Below are 19,674 nucleotides of genomic sequence, written 5' to 3' on the forward strand. Positions count from 1 at the left end.
AACGTTGGCTACATCTGTATTTAAGAACGCAGAATATTTTCTCACACAGACTCAATTTATCCAACAAGCATATTTAATCCCTTCAATGTTATGTTGTTTAGGCACAATATAAAAAAAAAAAAAATACAGGGAAGCCTTTTGTTTATGCCACAAGCAAAGGAAAAGTAATAGCTGCTTTAGGAAATGTACAAAAGCACATTATCTGCTCTCCACACAACACCCTATGTAATATTTTGATATACTTTTATATTCGAGAACAGTTCGTTTTAACTCCATATGTAGCTATTGCAGGAGTATAATAAAAACTGCCCAAGTCCAGGATAATTCAAAAATATATCATTTTCAAAATAAATCCAATTCTTAAAATACTCTCAACGAATCTGGGAATTCAGTAGGAATTGTGTTCAGCTCATAACAGATTTTGTGCACAGCAGGTGCCAGTCTAATTGGCATCTACAGGTAAGGCAAAGTTTCCAGTCAATGTGAAGAGTGTCAGGGAGAGTAAGACACAGAACAAAAAATCTACAGTGAGCAAAGAACACCGAAGAACAAGGCTGAATCGGAAACCAGGACCACATCCACGTACTTTCCTATTAAAACTAACATACTGTACTTTTCAAGCAGGTAATAAACACTGAAGACATGCATAGAAATGTACTCTGTACTCAAGTCACACACAGCAATATATTTACCTGAGCTATTAAAATACAAACTCCCTCTACTACGCAAACATTAATCTATAATCTTGCCAACACACCACTGATAGAACCTTACATGGCAAGAAGCTACAGGCTAAAATATAAAGACGGAAGTACAGTATATGACTTACCTACCATTCCCAGCCTCCTGAGCAATTTATACTCTACGATTACACCAACAAAACACTTGGGCCCCTTTTTCAATACAATGAGAAGCAAAGTAATCCACAGTTAACACATTATTTTCCATGCAAATGGGACAGCACGGGCTCCAAATGAGATATTATTTCAAGCTTCAGACCCTTACCATCTCCTTTCATTCCAGCCATCAAGCTTCAAACAACAGGTACAGTACTTATTAACTACTACCCTTCCAACTCCTAAAACATCTTGTTCCTACTATAAACCCTTCACTCACACACATATTTAACACCTCCCTCTACTCTGGTACCTTTCCCTCCTCCTTCAAGCATGCAACCGTTATACCATTACTCAAAAACAGCAAGCTTGACCCTACCTGTCTTTCTAACTATCGACCTGTCTCCCTCCTGCTTTTGCTTCCAAACTCCTTGAACGTCTTGTATTATCTCGCTTGCTCCACTTTCTCAACACCCATTCTCTCCAAGACCCTCTACAATCTGGCTTCCGCACTGCTCACTCGACTGAAACAGCCTTCACTAAAATAACTAATAACCTCCATACTGCCAAAGACAGAGGTCATTACACTCTGCTCATATTACTCGACCTCTCTGCAGCATTTGACACCGTGGATCATCCTCTTCTCCTCCACATTCTCCATACTCTTGGTATTCGTACCAAAGCTATATCCTGGATCTCCTCTTAGCTCTCCCATTGTACTTTCAGTGTCTCTTCTGCTAACACCTCCTCCTTTATCGATCTCTCTGTGGGGGTGCCGCAGGGCTCTGTCCTGGGACCTCTTCTCTTTTCTCTGTACACACTTTCTCTAGGTGACCTAATAACATCTCTTGGGTTTAAATATCACCTTTGTGCTGACGACACACAAATTTACTTTTCAACCCCTGACCTTACACCTGCTGTACAGACCAAAGTTTCTGAATGTCTCTCTGCGATATCATCCTGGATGGCCCCCCGCCACCTTAAACTCAACATGGCAAAAACAGAGCTCCTCATACTTCCTCCCAAACTTGGCCTTACTACCTTAGGTTTACTACAAATCATTTAAAAACCATACAAAAAACTATATTTTTTTCTCGTTCTTTGTCTCCCTTTTATTATTTTTGAGCTTTCCGTTATTTGGGGGGTTTGTGCAAGAGTCATTGGCTGGAAGTGCAGGGTGAAAATAGAAAAAAAAAGCAAAACATCTCTCCATGCTTAGAGCTCCTGCCTGTCAATCAGGAAAACGTGTCCGTTTGGGATGTCACAAGTTTATTCTGAACTAACACATTAGGACACATTGAAATACCAGTAACTGCATTAGATAAGAATCAACAACAAACCACTGCAAAGATTTTGAACAACAAAAAGAGGACGAAATAAATACCTTTAATAGCGAACTCGTGGTTAAAGAGAAAGCAAGCGTTCAGGACCACAAAGGTCCCTTTTTCAGGAGAATTTTTTAACCTTAATAAAAAAAAATCTGCCTGAAGGGGCCTCAGTGGTCCTGAAAGCTTGCACACTCTTTAACCGTGAGTTGGCTATTAAAGGTAGTACTTCTACAGTACCTTACGTTTCTTTGTCTCTTCTATGTGCTAACACAGTACAGTGTAACCAATATGTTGATTTCCAAAAAATATTTACTTAAAGATCACAACAATACATTGATCGAATGCATATAACTAAATACTGCCATAATATTACAATACCACTGGTAAACCTACAGTATGCCAATCAAAATGTTTAAACCAAAGCTGTTTAAAGCATCTTATCTTTACCTTGCACAGGATTTGTGTATGACAATGGGAAAATCAGAGGCTATGAAGTGCACTAACATGCATCACTAATTGACCTGATAGAACAGAATTATAATTTATTTCTTGTTTCCCAATCGTTCTACACTGAAGTGAGCGACAGCCCGCGCCTGTGCCCTTCCTAGGGTCAGCGTAAAGAAGGCTCATATCCAGGGCACTTCAAGCTCTGCTGTACCGAGTGTCATACATGAAATAGGGAATTGCTGATTGCCAAGTGCTGGAAAAATACGGCTATCCAATCATTTTAGAATTAATTTTCTACAGTTCATGTACTTTTGTAACATTTTGAGGCCACATTTAAAAAATGGAAAAGCCCGTCTTTAAGGAGCTACTGGGGGTTGATTGTTTTGATTCTTCCCATGCAAAGTATAGATTTTTATTCTGTGATAAGTGTCTTGTCAGTGAAATGAAATGGCTCGCTCCTGATTGATTGATGATGAATGCATTTATTTAGATAATTAATTGATGCTTCTGTGAATACATATGATTGTTTGTCTGATGAAGATACTTTTCAGGAACTTTAAAATATAGAAATTACTATGGATTATCCAAGAAATGTTTTTGTAACAACAACAACAACAAAAAAAAAAGTACATTCCCTGCAGTATTCTGTTCTCAGTTCGATATAAGGCTCTTGTTCCACAATCCATGAAGCAATCAGAAATAAGAACTCTATACTGCTCGCTCTTCCTGCAATAGTAAAATATGTGCCTGGCTTATTACAAAACATATACAGGTGGAGCCAACTGTATTGCCACCCGTGGCAGTCTCAATGGTGCGATATAGCCATCCCCTCTCACACGCGGCTAATTCTAAACAATGGCCACTTTTTCCGCTGGCATTGCAATGACGTTGGCTACTTCTCTTATTTACGTCCTCCTCCAGGAACTTATCCGTTAAAGAAGATCCATTGACTCTGATGTTCCATACTGTTCTACGCCGAAACCGTAAGAGGTGTAATCGTACTTACAGTACACGATGAAAAAAATGAAGAAATATTGATTATACTGTAGTGTCACGTTTAAGACAAAATGCAAATCTGTTACTAACTTATTATAACTTTGATGAATCGGTTGTGTCAAGCGATGTACGAATTCTGTGCATCATTACTTAAAAATGAGCAGAAATTAATAGTTTTTACAGAAATTTGCTAAGCATTTTTAATCCTGACCCCGAAAAGGCTTTTGCTGGAGAGGAAGGAGAAAGAGAGAAAGGAGGGGGGAGAAGGAAATGGAGAGGGGGAGAGGGGGACAGACAGGGAGGGGACAAGAGACATATGGGGGCAGGCAGAAAGAGGGAAAAAGAAATATTTATTAAGGACCTATTTAGTTATACACAGAACCTCCATCAAATCGAGCCGCTGATAATCCACGTGGAGGGAAACCTGTCAACACACCTGAAATACGGGTGAAATATACCAATTTAAATATGAAAAATTAAATATTCAAATGATTTAAATTAGCATTTTCCCCAAGTGTGTCACAGGTATTTATTTATTTTATTTATAAATAATGTTTTACCAGGAAGTCATAAATTGAGTTACCTCTTGTTTTCAAGTATGTCCTCATATACTGTAGATTATTAACTACTATTTGAACGTGTTTAAGTAAATGGTTGCTTAACAAAATAGTTCTCTTACTCACGCTCTCAAAAAGGTTTAGTAAATTGTTGGCAACTCTGTCCGATTTGATTTTGCGCTATAGCCTAATTTCGATTGGATTGACAATTTAAGCAAAACATTTGCACATCTCTAGTAGTCTTCTGAATATCTATTGAGATTTGGACATGATCTATTATCAAATGTCACCTAATGAGTAATCAAGAAGTATAAGAAACAAATTATTGCCAAAAAAAAAAAATGAGGATTGCTGTTATATTTTGACCAAAAATTGTATTATACCTATAACAATAATAGCAATGTGCGCTTTCAGAGCCATTTCTCAAACGTCTCAATACACCAAAAAGGCATCTTTCTGCTGATTTACCAACTCTTCAGCTGTTGGGAACTGTCGATCTTTACTGAATTAAATGGACTGGGAGATCAATATTCTTCTGATCACTCAATTAAGACACATTACAACCTAGAAGTCTGTTTGGCATTTCACAAGTCACGGATGACAGCAGACCGCAGACGGACTACTTGCAAGAAAGAGTACATTACAAAGTGTGCTTTAACATAGGCTACAAAGCAGGCTTCCCAGTGGTTCAAGTCTAATTTTTACATATATATTTATTTTGCTACAGTATATGAAAAATGCACTGGCCATTTCTTTGGTCAGCAAATGAGACATCAACAATATTAAATCCAGCTGTGCATTTGTCTACAGCCTAAGTTTACAAAGCTTAAAACTCATAATGCACTTACTGATCCACTACAGTAAAAATGGGGAAAAGGTCAGAGTATTTCTGAGAAACTATTAACAAGTTCCATATCCTGCCGTTTACGTGTTTCAGATATTAAATTAAACCAAGGCAAATGGTTGACCTAAAATCAAATGATCAGAATCAATTCTTATCATAGAATACATTAGGCATTATCTGGGGATTGGGGTTTAAATTAAAAAGAACACCAGCTTTCTGGTAACGTTTAATAAGTAAGTAAGTACATATTCAGGTAAAAGCACCTCAGAAAACTTTAAAACGCTTGTAGTCGAAGATGATTTTCACCACTATGGCTAAAAAAAATGATACTTTTTTTTGCAATAGAAATATTCAAACCAAAAAGTTTGTGGTGAAACCTACAAACCTATAAACATATGTTTCATCCCATTTGGAGTTTCCCCATAATGCCCACCGCTCTGTGGTATTCAAATGGAGCAGACGTTACCGCTCCCATTACAGCGATGTGATGCGTTAACACCGGCATGTTATCTAACAGTAGCGCCATTGAAAACAATGGTTGAGGAGATAACGCACTTAACACGTTATTTCGCGTTAACGGGGTAATAAGGTCTGCTATATCTGTATAAGCTGAAACAATGCTTACACATTTATGCCACATAATCTAAACAAGGAATCTACGTGGAGAAATCAGATTTATCACCATCACTGTGCAAACCATATTTGGTCTCAGTTACATTATTCCAACTAAACTTCCTGATCAGCTTGGTTTTGTTTTTGGTGTTTACTCAATTGCACGCTACAGATAACTTTTTTTTTTTTTATTTATTTATCTAAGACCATGTTCTGCCTGGTGGAAGAGTCTAGTATCTGCTGCACCTGAAAAGCTTCTACAGCTTGGAACCCATCACGGCTGCAGAGACACCAGGCAGCGGAGTGGCCGCACAGGGCACAAGTCGGTGGCGGTCCGGGACCCTTACGAGATACTCATGCTTGTATTCCACTTATGTCTTGTGGACTGACATCGATCTGGTATCCTCAGTGATCGTTTGCGGTTTGGATTTATTTTTAAAAAAAATTGATTTCATGTTGTTTGGAGCATTTATCATTGACCCATATACCATTAGCAGCGCTGGATAAGTCCGAATTTTCACTTGTACAACTGCAATCATAAATCCCAATAAAAATACCGTGCACAAAAACGATATAATGTAAGGTTGATCACATCTAGAAAGTAATCCAGTCTCAACCAAAACCAGCAGACCTTTTGGAATCCAATACTACAGTATATCGGTGCCTTATAATGTGTCCACCAAATAATGTGCATCTTTAAATTGAAAAGGAAAAGCAGAAAAGTGTTATAATGCTGAAGGATCCCTTATGACTAGGCTTTTATTAGCATTTACAAATATATTTTTATTAGCATGTATTAAGTAGTGCCACAGCACAAGCAATGATTAGCTGACAATTAGATTTATGAAGGATTCATTAGTTGACAATACAATATATAACAGAAAATCCCTATTGAATATTCATCCCAAGCTTTACATTTTCATTTTAGGCTGTAAGATTAAGCCTTGCTGATTGCACAAGGTTGAAAGAATTAGATTACAATGCTATGAATTTGCCGGTTTTAAATGACATTTTTAAAATATATTTTATAATTAGGTTTCTAGTTTTTACATTATTCTCTTTAAGAGTTTCCGTGTCTTTTTTTTTTTTTCTACTATAATTTTGTAATATGAATTTATGTACTTTTACAGTTTTGCCTCTTTATTAAATAAATTAAACCATTATAGTATTTTTCAAATGGGTTTCTTCATGTTAAATGACTGCGCATTATGTGTGGACGTGGTCATTATTTTGCCTCTGACGGGCCGTAATTTTGTTTTGCTACGGTTGCTGCCTGCCTGATGTTGGACACACGTTTTTTTGCTTCCTGTTACAGTTGCATAGAAAACATTGTGGTGCTGCTGGATAACCAAGGACTATATTATGCCAAAGGGTCAAACTGAACCCTTTTGGAAAAGCATTCCTCATAGTGTGCTTTTCGAGCCTCGTCAATTTATTATCTAGGCCACGGCTGGCCAACTCTAGTCCTCAAGGGCCACCAACAGGTCATGTTTTCGGGATATCCCTGCTTCAGCGCAGGTGGCTCAATCCTTGACTGAGCTACCTGTGCTGAAGCAGGGATATCCTAAAAACCTGACCTGTTGGTGGCCCTTGAGGATTCAAGCTGGCCGCCCCTGATCTAGTCAAACAGAGTTGAAAGCTCCTAACGGATATAATTTAGCCAGACAGAGAATATGTATTTAACTCTAACCCCTATTAAAATTTGGTATGGTACTGCAATGCTGGACAATACTTGGAACGTGTCTCTACCAAAAGAAAATCTGGGTCCTTAAACTCCAAATTGTGTGCTATTTTCACTAGGCATCTCCTTCTGGTAAAGTAATGTTCACCACATCCTTATTTCACCAATTCATTCATCATTACTTCACCTGCAGAAAAATGAAGTGAAGCATTGCTTGACTCTGTAGCACTGACACAGATGAGATGTCCTGCAGGTAATTAAATAGGTAGAGCTCTTTAAAAAAATATTATACAGTAGGATAAAGCTGTAAAATTCCAGGCATTATTGAAATCTCTGCTCTCTGATTGGATAATGCCCAGAATTTTAACCAATCAGTATTGCTCGGAATTTTTGCGAGATGTGTTCATTTTCAATGTTTTTATTTCCAGCCAATCAGCTTTCAGAACAGCTCTGAGACAGGGCAGGGGATTGGTCAGTGGGCAGGAACAGATCTGAGACAGGGCAGGAGATTGGTCAGGAAGTATCAGCCACGGGTTGACTCCTCTCCCTCCAGAGCTGACTGAGATTGACTGATCAGATTCAGTTGAAGTGGGGGGAGAGAGAAAGAGTCTGCAAAATAGTAAGTGGCGGTCTGCAGTTTGTTTGTGGCTGCAATGTGTGTGTGTGCGCGCGCTGTTGTGTTGTATATGTAACCAGGTCTCCCCAGCCTGTCAGCACCCCCCTCACCTGGTTGCCGATCGCAGGGGCCGCCGAGACAATGGCGGCTCCACCCGGTGATCGCAGAGGTGAGGGCGGTCAGGTCCCGGCTCGGGGGTTGCCAAGGCCGCACGCGCGTCACAGGGATCCCGGCACTCCCGGAGCCGGGCTGCGAGGGCGCCGCCATTGCCCCTTAGCTCGCGCATGCACAGTGATCGCGCATGCGCAGGAAGGACCCCAGAGCCAGGGAAAAGTCGCGCGAGCGTGAGACTAGGCAGGGAGACAGTGAGGCAGCCCCAGATAGATCGCGCATGCGCAGAAGAGAGCCAGAAAAGCCCGCGAAGCCCTAGCCTATTAGGGAAGGATCGGAGCAGGGACTACAGATCCCAGGAGCCTCTGCGCACCCCACGTGATGCCAGGGAGCCAATAAGGCTTAGGATCTCCAGGCAGGCAAGTGGATACAATTCGCGGGCTGAGCCCACGCTAGTTCAGTCAGAGCCAGGGGCAGCCCAGGGAAGGAGGTAGGGTACAGGAATCAGCGACTCCCTGTACTAGGCCAGCACCCCCAGGGCCAGAGGTAGCTCTGAGTACCCCATTAGAGTGAGTGTTGCCAGGGACAGCCCTAGGATAGGGACCCTGTCACTCAGGTTTGTTAGTTGGAGTCAGGGAGCTGTGAGGGAAGGAAGGGTGCAGGGAGCGAGTGCAGCTCCTGCACCCAGATAGGTACCCACACCCCAGGTAGGCCCCAACTCCCCACAAGATTAGTGGGTAATTGATTAGGGACGGCCCAAGATAGGGACGCTGCCCTTAGTGTTCGTGTGCTGTCTGGTCAGGGTCACGGCTGTCAGTGCCGTGAGGTCTGACAGGCAGACACAGTGTTGTGTAGCACGTTGGCTGCACACATCCAGTGGGTCACAGCTTGTTGCTGCAGGCACTGGGATCAGTTAAGTAATAGTCAGGACTGGGAAGAGTTAGGGGAGTGGGGCAGGTTATTAACCCCTGTAGGCCCCTAGGAGTTTCCCCCTAAGCCATCAAGGTTGCTGTGATGTAGGGACGGCCTATAGTGCAGTATTGTCCATATAGTTATAGGAGTCAGTTAGGGACTCAGCGGGCGCTGCCTCTGTGCATTGTGCACTGTGCTGCCTCTGTGAAAAAAAACAGAATTGTCTTATCGACGTTCTCCTTCCTTGTAGTCTGGTTACAGCTGTGTAGTCTGGTTACAGCGCAGTTCATCGTTGCGGCTGCAGCAGTCCTCCGGGTGGGATCGTCCTGGAGGTGGTTCCGGTGTTCTTCGGTCGCCGGATCCTTTGTGAAGCCAGTTGGAGATCCGAGCACGGGAGTGCTCGGGCAGGTACTATTAAGTCAACAAGTGCACCAACGGGCCCTTAGTTTAATAGTGACTGTGCAATCACCCACGTCCTCTCCAAGAGTGCGGGACATTGGGTGGGGATTCTATGGACACTGGGTGGGATCACCTGGTGTTGGGAAAGCGTCCTGCGCGACGCAGTAGTAAGTGTCCCCTCGAGAGAGAGAGGGACACCTGTCATGATAAGTTGCATGGTATTGTGTTATATGCTGTTCCCAGTAAATGGTATTAGTTATTATATATATCACTGTGTGTGAGTATTGGTTATTTGTATGTGTCCTGCGAGGAACCACTCCCCCTATGGTGGGAGCCATCGCAGGTGGAGGCGCTGTATCGAGTAAGTGATTACCCCTAGTATATAATTGCCCCATGTTCCCCGTGGCGGAAGCTCAGTCCTCCTGTGAGCCAACAGGTAACGCACCACACATATGGTAACGTCGTATGTTTCTCCGCACCCACAGTATAATCTGCGATTGGGGGGGAAAAACCGTTACATATGTAACGGTATTTCTGGCCCGGCCTGACCCACCCAATCTCACATTGGCCCCTGTGGTCTAACCGGACCCCATTACAGTGTGAATATGCCTGATGGTGCACCTGCTGGCTACAGGACTCCTGAGTCTCCCGCATGATGGTGTGTGGGGAGGACCCGTCAGACAGGCAGCTGAGGTAGTGTGCTGAGTCTCACCTAGTTCCAGTGCAGCGCCTCCACCTCACCAGGGTCCCTGCGTCCGCAAGGGGATGATCCTGGCGAGGAACTCCTCCGTGGTGCTCCTCTCTGTACACTCATTCCAGATAGATACACGAGAGGGTTTCTGGCTGAACTCATCTTTATTGACACGGCAGGGCAGCTGCCCTCCACAAGGAGTATCTTCAGCCGCTCATCTCGCCAGTGCTCCCTTTAGTTAGGTATGTCACCTAGATCAGGGATTCACTATTCCCGCAGGAATCACTGTCCTGTGCCAGGTCCCTGGACACAGCCTCCCATGGAGTTACTATAACATAACTGACACTCTGATAGAACTTGAACTCCTTCCTCAGCTCTGACAAGAGCTGGAACTCTTCCTCAACTGAACCAACCCTCCTCCTCTCAGCAGAACTAACTTTAGAACACAGTGCTGTGCCTTATGTAAGCTTCTGAGGCTGACACACCTCTGACATCACTAACCATGGAGTCAGAGCATGTGACCAGTCCCAGCCATACACAGAGCACCCCACCAGGGTGCGAGGGAAAACCTCCATGATTACTGCTGGCATGCCCACACTTACCAGGCCTTACTGCCAGCAGGAGAGATGACTGTAGGCATTTTACATGACCGCTACACATATATGTGTGTAGCAGCAGCAGAGTTTGTGTGTAGAGCTGTTGTGTTGTGTGTAGATGTGTGTGTGTGTGTGTGTGTGTGTGTGTGTGTGTGTGTATATAGAGCGCCAGAGTGTGTGTGTGTGTATATAGAGCACGTGTGTGTGTGTGTGTGTGTGTGTGTGTGTGTGTGTGTGTGTGTGTATAGAGCTTGTGTGTGTGTATAGAGCTTGTGTGTGTGTGTGTGTGTCAGTAGCAGTGTTTATGGGTGTAGCATGTGTGTATAGCAGCTACAGCAGAGTTTGTGTGTAGCAGCAGTTTGTGTGTAGAGCTGCTGTGTGTGTGTTTGTGTACACAGAGGGGGTGGCAGTGTGTGGATATAGATAGCTGCAGTGTAAGTGTATATAGAGGTGCTTTAATGTATTTACCATTTTATTTTAATTTAAAAAAAAATCTATATAACTATACAAAAGTGTCTATTATTTATGAAAAAGCCTACATTTAGCCTATAATAGTAATAATCCCCTCAGAACAGGACATTGTTGGCCAATAATGCCCTGTTCTTCGGGGATTATTACTTAAATAAACATGTAATAGTGAGTGTGCTTTTCTCACAAAGGCACATTAAAAAAAAAAAGAATGGTGTTTTCAGTTACACATTGATGGATATATTTTTTAAAGTCTCCAGCCTGCAAAAAGATGGCACAAATGGAGCAAAACAGTATTATTTCACGGTTTGCATGTCATTGTGGGACTTTGGTCCTTTCCTAGTATTCTAATGCTAATTCCAGTGCATTCTGGTCCTGAGCCACTATGTAAAACGGGGACTTGAAAAAACAAAGCTGGGTCTCAATCCAATGATGAAATGGAGCCAGGTTGACAATACTGTAAAGGATCAACCCACATTTATGAGGGATGTGAGAGGGGAAAGGGGGGGGAAGTGTGTTCATAGAGAACTTTATCATTTCATTTTCATTGTTTTCCCATTTAACTTTTTTATCAAATAAATATGCATTGGTCAAGTATTCTCAAGTACATAACTTATTTTGTTATTCAAAAGAAAGAGTAATTAAACCAGCAGTCCACTCTGATTTTTGCACTTTATGTTTTACTCATTTTAACCTTTTAAGATCCCGGGTTGCGCAACACAGTTCCACAGCCCCCTCCAGCACAACCCGGTCACGTGACAGTGGCGGTCCGTAACCCGAAATGTAAGAGTCGTCCTCTTCCATTTCCCTATACTTCACCTTGAGTCCTGCGCTGCATGGGAATCAAAGCGAGATCAAAGCTGAAACAAGCACTCTTCGGGCGTGACGTAGTCACTGCATCAGGCGGCCTCTGGAATGCCAGACCTCAGGCTGTGATTATACCCAAAAACGCCTGCGGTGCGGCCCGTAGCGACACCACACGGCGCAAAAACCAACCTTCATACAAACGTGATAAGTGGCTATACCAAATTCAACTGTCTCCCCGCTTGCTACTGCAAAGTAGGAGACAGTTGATGCATTTCAAAAATTTGTTTTTGCGACGTGTGGTGTCGCTACGGGGCGACACCACGGGCGTTTTTGGGTATAATCACGGACTTGCAGTATGATGTAGCAAGTATAAAGGGCAAGGTTTAGGAAGTGTAAAGTTTACTTCTGCTTCAAATTATAACCCTTTTACACACATATCCTCCTCCTCGCTTCAAAGGAGACGGGCGTAAATCTTACGGAATTCCTGAAGCTTGACAGGCCCCTAAATGCAAAGCAGCAGGACACTCCACTCTGCCAGATTAAATCCTGGGGCACAGTATCTCTGTGCTTGGCAGCTGTCGACCACTAACATTTCGCGCCCAGACATTTCTAGCACGAGTGGTGCACAAGAGGCTACATGCATACGGCTGAGAGAGGCATGGTGTGATCCAGAGGTTCAGGAAAGTCCCTCCACCACTGCCCGCCTCCAGCCCTCGCACACCCTGCTGCTCCCCATCCATTTGCCCTCTGCTGCCCCTCCCATTCAGCCTTTGCTGCCCCCAATTATTCCACCCTACCATGCCCCACTCCCGTTTTTTCACGGCTCTCTCCTTATATATCCTCAGACCTTGCTCCAGAGATAGCACCAGTTAGGGCATTTTTTCGTGTATGTCACTGTACAGTACATTAGAATGTCAATTCTGTGTATTAGTATTCTGTATATATGCATTACAGTGTAAACTCTGTTGATTAGTGGTCTATCCTGTCTACACATTACAAAGTGTAATCGCTGTGGATTATTGTTCTGAATCTACATTAAATTAATCTCTGTGGATTAGCATTTAGTATCTATGCATTAAAGTGTAAACTCTATTGATTAGTGTACAGCATCTACAGAGTAAGATCTGTATATGTCATGTCTCGTGTATATCAACGCGGTGCAGCACGGGAGGGGTTACAGTGCATTGGGGGAGGTTTTGGTGCAATGCTAAACGTTTGCTTTGGCCCTAACCTTTACTGGCCTGGCACATCCCCCTGAGCCAAGATGTCTCACTGATTTTATTCCTTTCGAGTTTGATACCTCTGACAAATACTCTACACTTCTAGAACTTTCAGACCGCCACATTATCCCCCACTGTGGGCGCATTTCCTGTGTTTTTTGGCCGCCTGTACTGCTATAGATCATTTGCATTGAAATGTCTACCTGAACCACTTAAGTGCCCCAGGACGTAGTCACTACGCCATGGGGACTGGCACTCCGCAGGCCCCATCACGTAGTGATTACGTAATGCTCAAAGGCCTGCGTGTTCTGGCTTAGACCGCGTGTTGCGTTCCCATGGAGCGCAATACACAATCTAACCAGTGAGGAAATGGAGAAGAGTCCCCGCCTCTAGCGTTTCCTCCAACATAGCCACAACAGTCACAGGATCGCGCTGTGCCAGGGAAGCCGTGGCACTAAGGCATCACAACCCCTCCGGCACTTAAAAGGTTAAATTGTGTGTGTGTGTGTGTGTGTGTGTGTGTGTGTGTGTGTGTGTGTGTGTGTGTGTGTGTGTGTGTGTGTGTGTGTGTGTGTGTGTGTGTGTGTGTGTGTATATCATATTTATAGTAATGTATTTTAAAATATTCTCTTTGGCTTTATAGTTCTGCATTAGATTATTACACTTTATTTTATAGGTGAAATAATCTAGGTAAAAATTTTATTCGTCTGCATTATTGATTGCTTTGGCAGGTCTTGAGATCCTAGTGTTACTTCATTGGCTGCTGTGCTGATTTTGCCTGTGGTAATGAAATTACTTGTCCATGTATTATAAAGTCTGCCCATTCCCTTCCATGATTTAATATCCTGGGTCACAGAATGTCTCTATATTGAACACTAAATGAAGACAAGTGTATTACTTGGCTTTTATTTAAAGTTCTGCTGCCATGGGTCAGCTAATAGACTTTCACTGTTGGAATTTATGGCCATCAGCACAAACCCTTGAAACCAAAATAGCTTTGTGACATATTTCTCTTTATAAATAATTCTATCTATAATGTAACTGTCAAGTATTTTTATTTTTTTTTTAGTACTGTACCGTTCCCTATGAAATAATATGCTAAGATAATATCCTACAATATATCATACAACAACAATGGAATCAAGGTGAGAAAAAGACCAGTTCTCGTCACCTGCCAACAACAGTGTTTCCCCTCCCTTGGAAACGGCAGCGAGGCCACATTTTAGGGATAAAGGCTTTGATAAAGCAAAGCCCGAAACCTGAATCCACCAAATAGTAAAACACTCGGCAACTTTGAAATGCTTTGTAAGACCCGTACGTGCTCAGATGGTTAGATTGACAGACACAGGTCTGCAAGATATTGGTTGTTGATTACCATACATCAACCCTAAACTGGCCCAGGCCCTGCATTCCTGTTGCAGGGGCTAACACCACATAATAGAATAATATGAGACTATTTTATTTTATACATGGAGTTTCTACATACATTCTCAAGACCTCGCAAGTCGCCTACTAATGTGCGAGCACTTGTCAGTCAGGTCTGAGAATACGATGTATGATATACAGCATCTATGGGGAACAGTCATGTTGATTTCAAAAGGTATCACTAACTATAAAAAAAGAACAAATGTGGATTATATATATATATATATATATATATATATATTTATATATATATACACACAAAAAGAGATTGCCTGCTACAGACGGTATATATATATATATATATATATATACATATATACACACATATACTATATATCTATATCTATATATAATTATACACACCCACATTTATTATGTGTGTGTACATATACATGTGTGTGCGTGCATATGTGCATGTGCATGTGCCTGTGTGTATATCTGTGTACACACACACACACACACACACACACACACACACACACACACACACACACACACACCCATAAACACACAGCAAATAACAAGATTTAGTTCCCCACAATGTTGAGGACTTGTTCTGCTGATCTTTGCCAAGAATAAATACATAAATGCACCTTTTGCACAAAGCCAGAAATGGCAATAAGTTTCTAAAAAGAGATTGCAAGCACTTCAAATCTCTACTCCCAAAATAAACCAGACATTGGATAGAAGTAAAGTTATTTGCTAGATGTACACAGTTTTTTAAAGAGTACTCAAAAAGCAAACATCTTAAGGTTTTCTTGCTTTTCAAATGTTTTTTAACTAGACATTTGTATGTGCATATTAATGTACAAAAGTAACCGTGAACATATACAGAAATGATGTGCCACAAGCTTTAAAACTATCTTATACTCAAAAAGACTGAATATAGTAAGGAATATGAGTATTGTTGAGTAAGAGTATTGTGTCGACAGTATATACAGTACAACACTGAATACAGAATTTACAGAACAAATTAGCTGTACTAAAAACGTATTATACGTCACAAACGTTACCAATGGTGTTTAGTCTTGTCCCGGGTATAAATATCCGCATATGGTTCCCTATCATTGCCAGGATAATATTCACCCAAAGGCAACATGGGAAACACATTTACGGTAAGTCCATCATATTTCCAATTGTCCTCCCTGTCGTTGAAAAGGTAGATAAAACATTGTACTCCGCAATATATAACTACAGCTTGCTTATGATCGACATCAGCTTTTTAATTAGACGTAACTTATGTTGTGAGCCTTTTTACCAAAGCACCTGAGCTGTGGAATGGAGAGAAATCCAGGAACTAGGAGAACTCACCCTGTAGAGCGGATGGCACTTGTCCTTGAAACATGGTGCCAAACGAGCAAAGATCTGCAGGCTATAGTAATAAGCCGCCAGCTGGAGAGATAAAGCTGAATGCGATTGCTTTTCAAAGCACTTGTTGGCATCTACCACCTAGGAAAAATGAGAGAGAGAGAGAGAAATGACTTGGCTAAAAAACAAAAAAAACATGCAAGCCTTTGATTTAAACCCCATTTTCTACTGGAGTGGCTGCAGCACACTGTGTGATGGTTTACAAGCGATGAAGCCTGACTATAATTAACACCTTTTCAAAACTTATTTGACATAATCTTTAAATAATGACTCTGTAGTTTATCAGTTTCACATAGTGAGCTGATATTGTTAAAAATAAATATGCAGCACAGTGCATGATACACGCTACAATGATGTCAGGCAAAATAGAATGCGGTACAGTTTGCCGCGGTCACGCTGTGGGGGACATGCTTCTGAATGGGACCCCACCCCCCGCCAGCATTAATCCTTCCAAGCAAAGACAGCGGCAACGCAAACTTTAAGGCTTGCTGCATCTGTAGGCGATAAATCTATTTTGTAATCAAAGCATCAATCCTTGATGCTTGGATATATTTTTTTTCTACTAACCTGAACCAGGTGCTAAATCTAATTTCTAGGAGACCTCTGGGTGAGCTGATACTGTATGTTCCAACGGTTACCAATAAAACAGATGATAGAACTATACACGGACAATGTCTGATCAGTGATCCAATAACGGGGAGAAACATTGCTGTAATGTACAGTATGGCAGTAGTGCTCAACTCCAGTCCTCAAGACCCCCACCTCCCCCCGCCCCAACAGGTCAGGTTTTATGGCTATGCCAGCTTCAGCAGAGGTAGCTCCGTCAGTGGCCCAGTCAGAGACTGAGCCACTGATGGAGCCACCTGTGCTGAAGCAGGGATATCCTCAAAACCTGACCTGTTTGAGGGGGTGGGGGAGGGGTCTTGAGGACTGGAGTTGAGCACACCAGATGTATGCCATTCCTCTCACTTACTGGCCGCTATGGCCATCCCCCAATTGTGATATACTAAACATTTGGATAACAACATGCAATAGATTGTAAACGTACCTGTGGTAATGCGAGCAGATATGCAAGAGACAAGGTCATATCATTGGGTAAGGTGTCACTCGCCAACTGCAAGAGAACTGGAAGAACAAAAACAGAACCAATCGCTTAGTTGCAATCCAGTCCTACTATCCTACTTGATATGCCTGCAAAATGTATTAGATAATATATAGCTTCATTCTTTTCATACTTTAGATAAAATGCTGGTTGGTATGATTCATGAACAGATCACGAACAATCAAACTGCAATAGTGCCTTACGCTAATTGTTAGACAAAATATTTTCACATAACATTTAACCACGATTAAACAGATGCTGCAACAGATTGTGGGAATGTTCCCTACACACATTTCAGTAGAATAATCAGCAGGTTATAAAATGAAATAAACTATTAAACTGGAAGAAGAAGAAGAAAAAAGTACATGGACTATAGAAGTCATTGGAATGGACAAACGATTATTGGGTGCTTTGCAGAACATATTTTTTTAGATAATAACAATTACCAGGGATCTGAATTATGATCTTGTTCTAGGAAAGATAATACACTCAAATTCTTTAAAGAACAAATAATATAACGAGAAATAAAAAAAAAATGATTTCTCGGTGCTGCACATTTCACATTAAACTGGAAACAAAATATGCTCAGAATTTTCAAAAACTTGTGTCCAACATTGCTGCCAAAATCCTTGTCGATCAATGCATCAACTCAAGCAAATTATACTCTAAAGTGATCAAATAATTCTAAAAATAGAAAACACTTGTCCAACCCACGTCTATAAATGTTATTATGTTATTTAGGATAGTGTATCTGTCCCCGACACGTGAATATCTTTAATATAATAAAGTGCACGCCCATTAAAAAGCCATTTCACATATCAACCATCTCTTATTTTCAAGAAGTACTTTCTCACACTTCCAAGGCTTACCGCCTTCTAGCTCCTGGGCTTGATCTTGTTCTAATATTTCTTTAATATCGCTCTTCTAAGATCTTAAGGTCCTCTACACTTTCTTGGCTAATGTTATGATAGAACATGTATCATATTAGCAACTCTTCTTTATAGAACCTCTACCTTAAACCTTTTGTTGAGGTTTAAGCTATGAGCTGTCACGTGGCATTACCATCTGTTTTCTGCTGTGAATACCTTAAAACATTGTGCTGGTTTACCCTACCTTTTTGTTACATGATCGGCCTACTTTTAAGACTTCCCATTCCTTTTTCTCTGTGGTGGCTGAGCTAAAAGTATAATTAAACTTGAATTCTGCCTCTAATAAGGTTGTGTGGCCCCAGCTTGCACTACTTTGCATTCAATTGAAGGGTCCACACTCATGGCCATTTCTTTAGTTTAGCTAAATCATTAATCATTAATGCTCCATCATAATTAAGATAATTAAGGGTTAACCCTTTCAGATCAGGCGTATATGATCAAGGTTAACAAACACACAGATACCCAGCAAGCTCTCAGAAACCCCCCAAAATTACCACCAAATATATATGTATACAGTATAAGTGGCAAAAGGAGTGCTACTGGGTGTGGCTAGTTGCATAAAACAAGAAACAAAGAAGTCCAGAGCAACATCCAATGTGACAAAAAAACACAGTGAAATACCTATATACCTCTTGAAAAAAGGGTAATTTAGTTAACCCTTTGGCCAAAGCATATAATACTGCGAGCCACTTTCAGGGCATGACCATAATATCACTGGTCCTAACACTAACTGATTCAAATCCTTATTTACCTCTATAATTAGAGGTATTAAATGGTCAAGTACATACAGTAATTTAGTATTGGGGGGGTGGGGATTTGGTGTTTTACCACCTGATAAATGTTTTTTTTAAACAGATTCATTATTTAAGTATGAAAATTATCGTTTTAGAAGTAAAACTACAGTATATCATAACCATCCAGTCGCAGTGGTACCAATCCACAGAGAGCCTAGAATATGTATGTTACTGTTGTACACACTCTAAATATATTTTGTGTGTAATATCTTTAATGTTTTATGACCTAAAAACATTCTAACAAAGCGTACTGTTCACACAAATCAATAATACATTTGTATTTGCAATGCAAAAAGTGACCAACAAAATGATGACATTACAAAAAAGAGGGATGCAAGAGAAATCTTGGACATAAGAGGCAGGCGATACATGTGATGCTGAGATGTCACATGACCAAGATTATTTGGACAATACACGGCTTAGTACAAACATTCGTAGACAGAAGAAAAAAACACACATTAAGACAACCAAGATTTTTCTGCAACCCAGAGAAATGATGGAGAAGATGTGACAGAAGGAGGAGGAATGTGAGGATTTGGAAGACAAAGTAGGGCGAGTACATATCATTTCTTACTGACAAAAAAGTATAACCTCTTTTAGAATGCCGATGCTAGTGAGATCAAAACATTAATTGGTTTGCACATTGTAATTGGGTGCCTAAAGTTTCCACGAGTAAGAATATTTTGGGATAACTTCTTAGGGGTAGGTTTGTTCCTAGATAGCATGACAAGATCGATTTTTCTAACTCGGGAATCTACATATTGTGAACACCGGGAACCTGAAATTGCTATGATAAACTCTTCAAAGTTAGTCCCTTAATCGATGCAGCTACCATTGGAGGAGTTACGTGTTGATGAACAGCTAGTTCCCTTCAAAGTACAGCTATCAATAATACAATATGCTAAAGGCAAGCCCAACCCTTGAGGATTCACTTC

The 19,674-nt window shown here is 41.3% G+C and overlaps 1 protein-coding gene across 2 annotated transcripts in view; it reads right to left on the reverse strand.

Annotated features, from left to right (window-relative positions):
- Nucleotides 1-19,674, reverse strand: part of NBAS (NBAS subunit of NRZ tethering complex) — a 682,881-nt gene that overhangs the window by 351,447 nt on the left and 311,760 nt on the right. For both annotated transcript variants that reach the window (XM_075598387.1, XM_075598386.1), the window contains exons 39-40: nt 16,963-17,039; nt 15,858-15,995 (exon numbers count right to left, since the gene is read on the reverse strand). In XM_075598387.1, coding sequence (XP_075454502.1) covers nt 15,858-15,995; nt 16,963-17,039 — 215 coding nt within the window. The remainder of the gene's footprint in view (nt 1-15,857; nt 15,996-16,962; nt 17,040-19,674) is intronic.

Source organism: Ascaphus truei, chromosome 4 (genome assembly GCF_040206685.1).
Source record: "Ascaphus truei isolate aAscTru1 chromosome 4, aAscTru1.hap1, whole genome shotgun sequence".
NCBI classification, from domain to species: domain Eukaryota; kingdom Metazoa; phylum Chordata; class Amphibia; order Anura; family Ascaphidae; genus Ascaphus; species Ascaphus truei.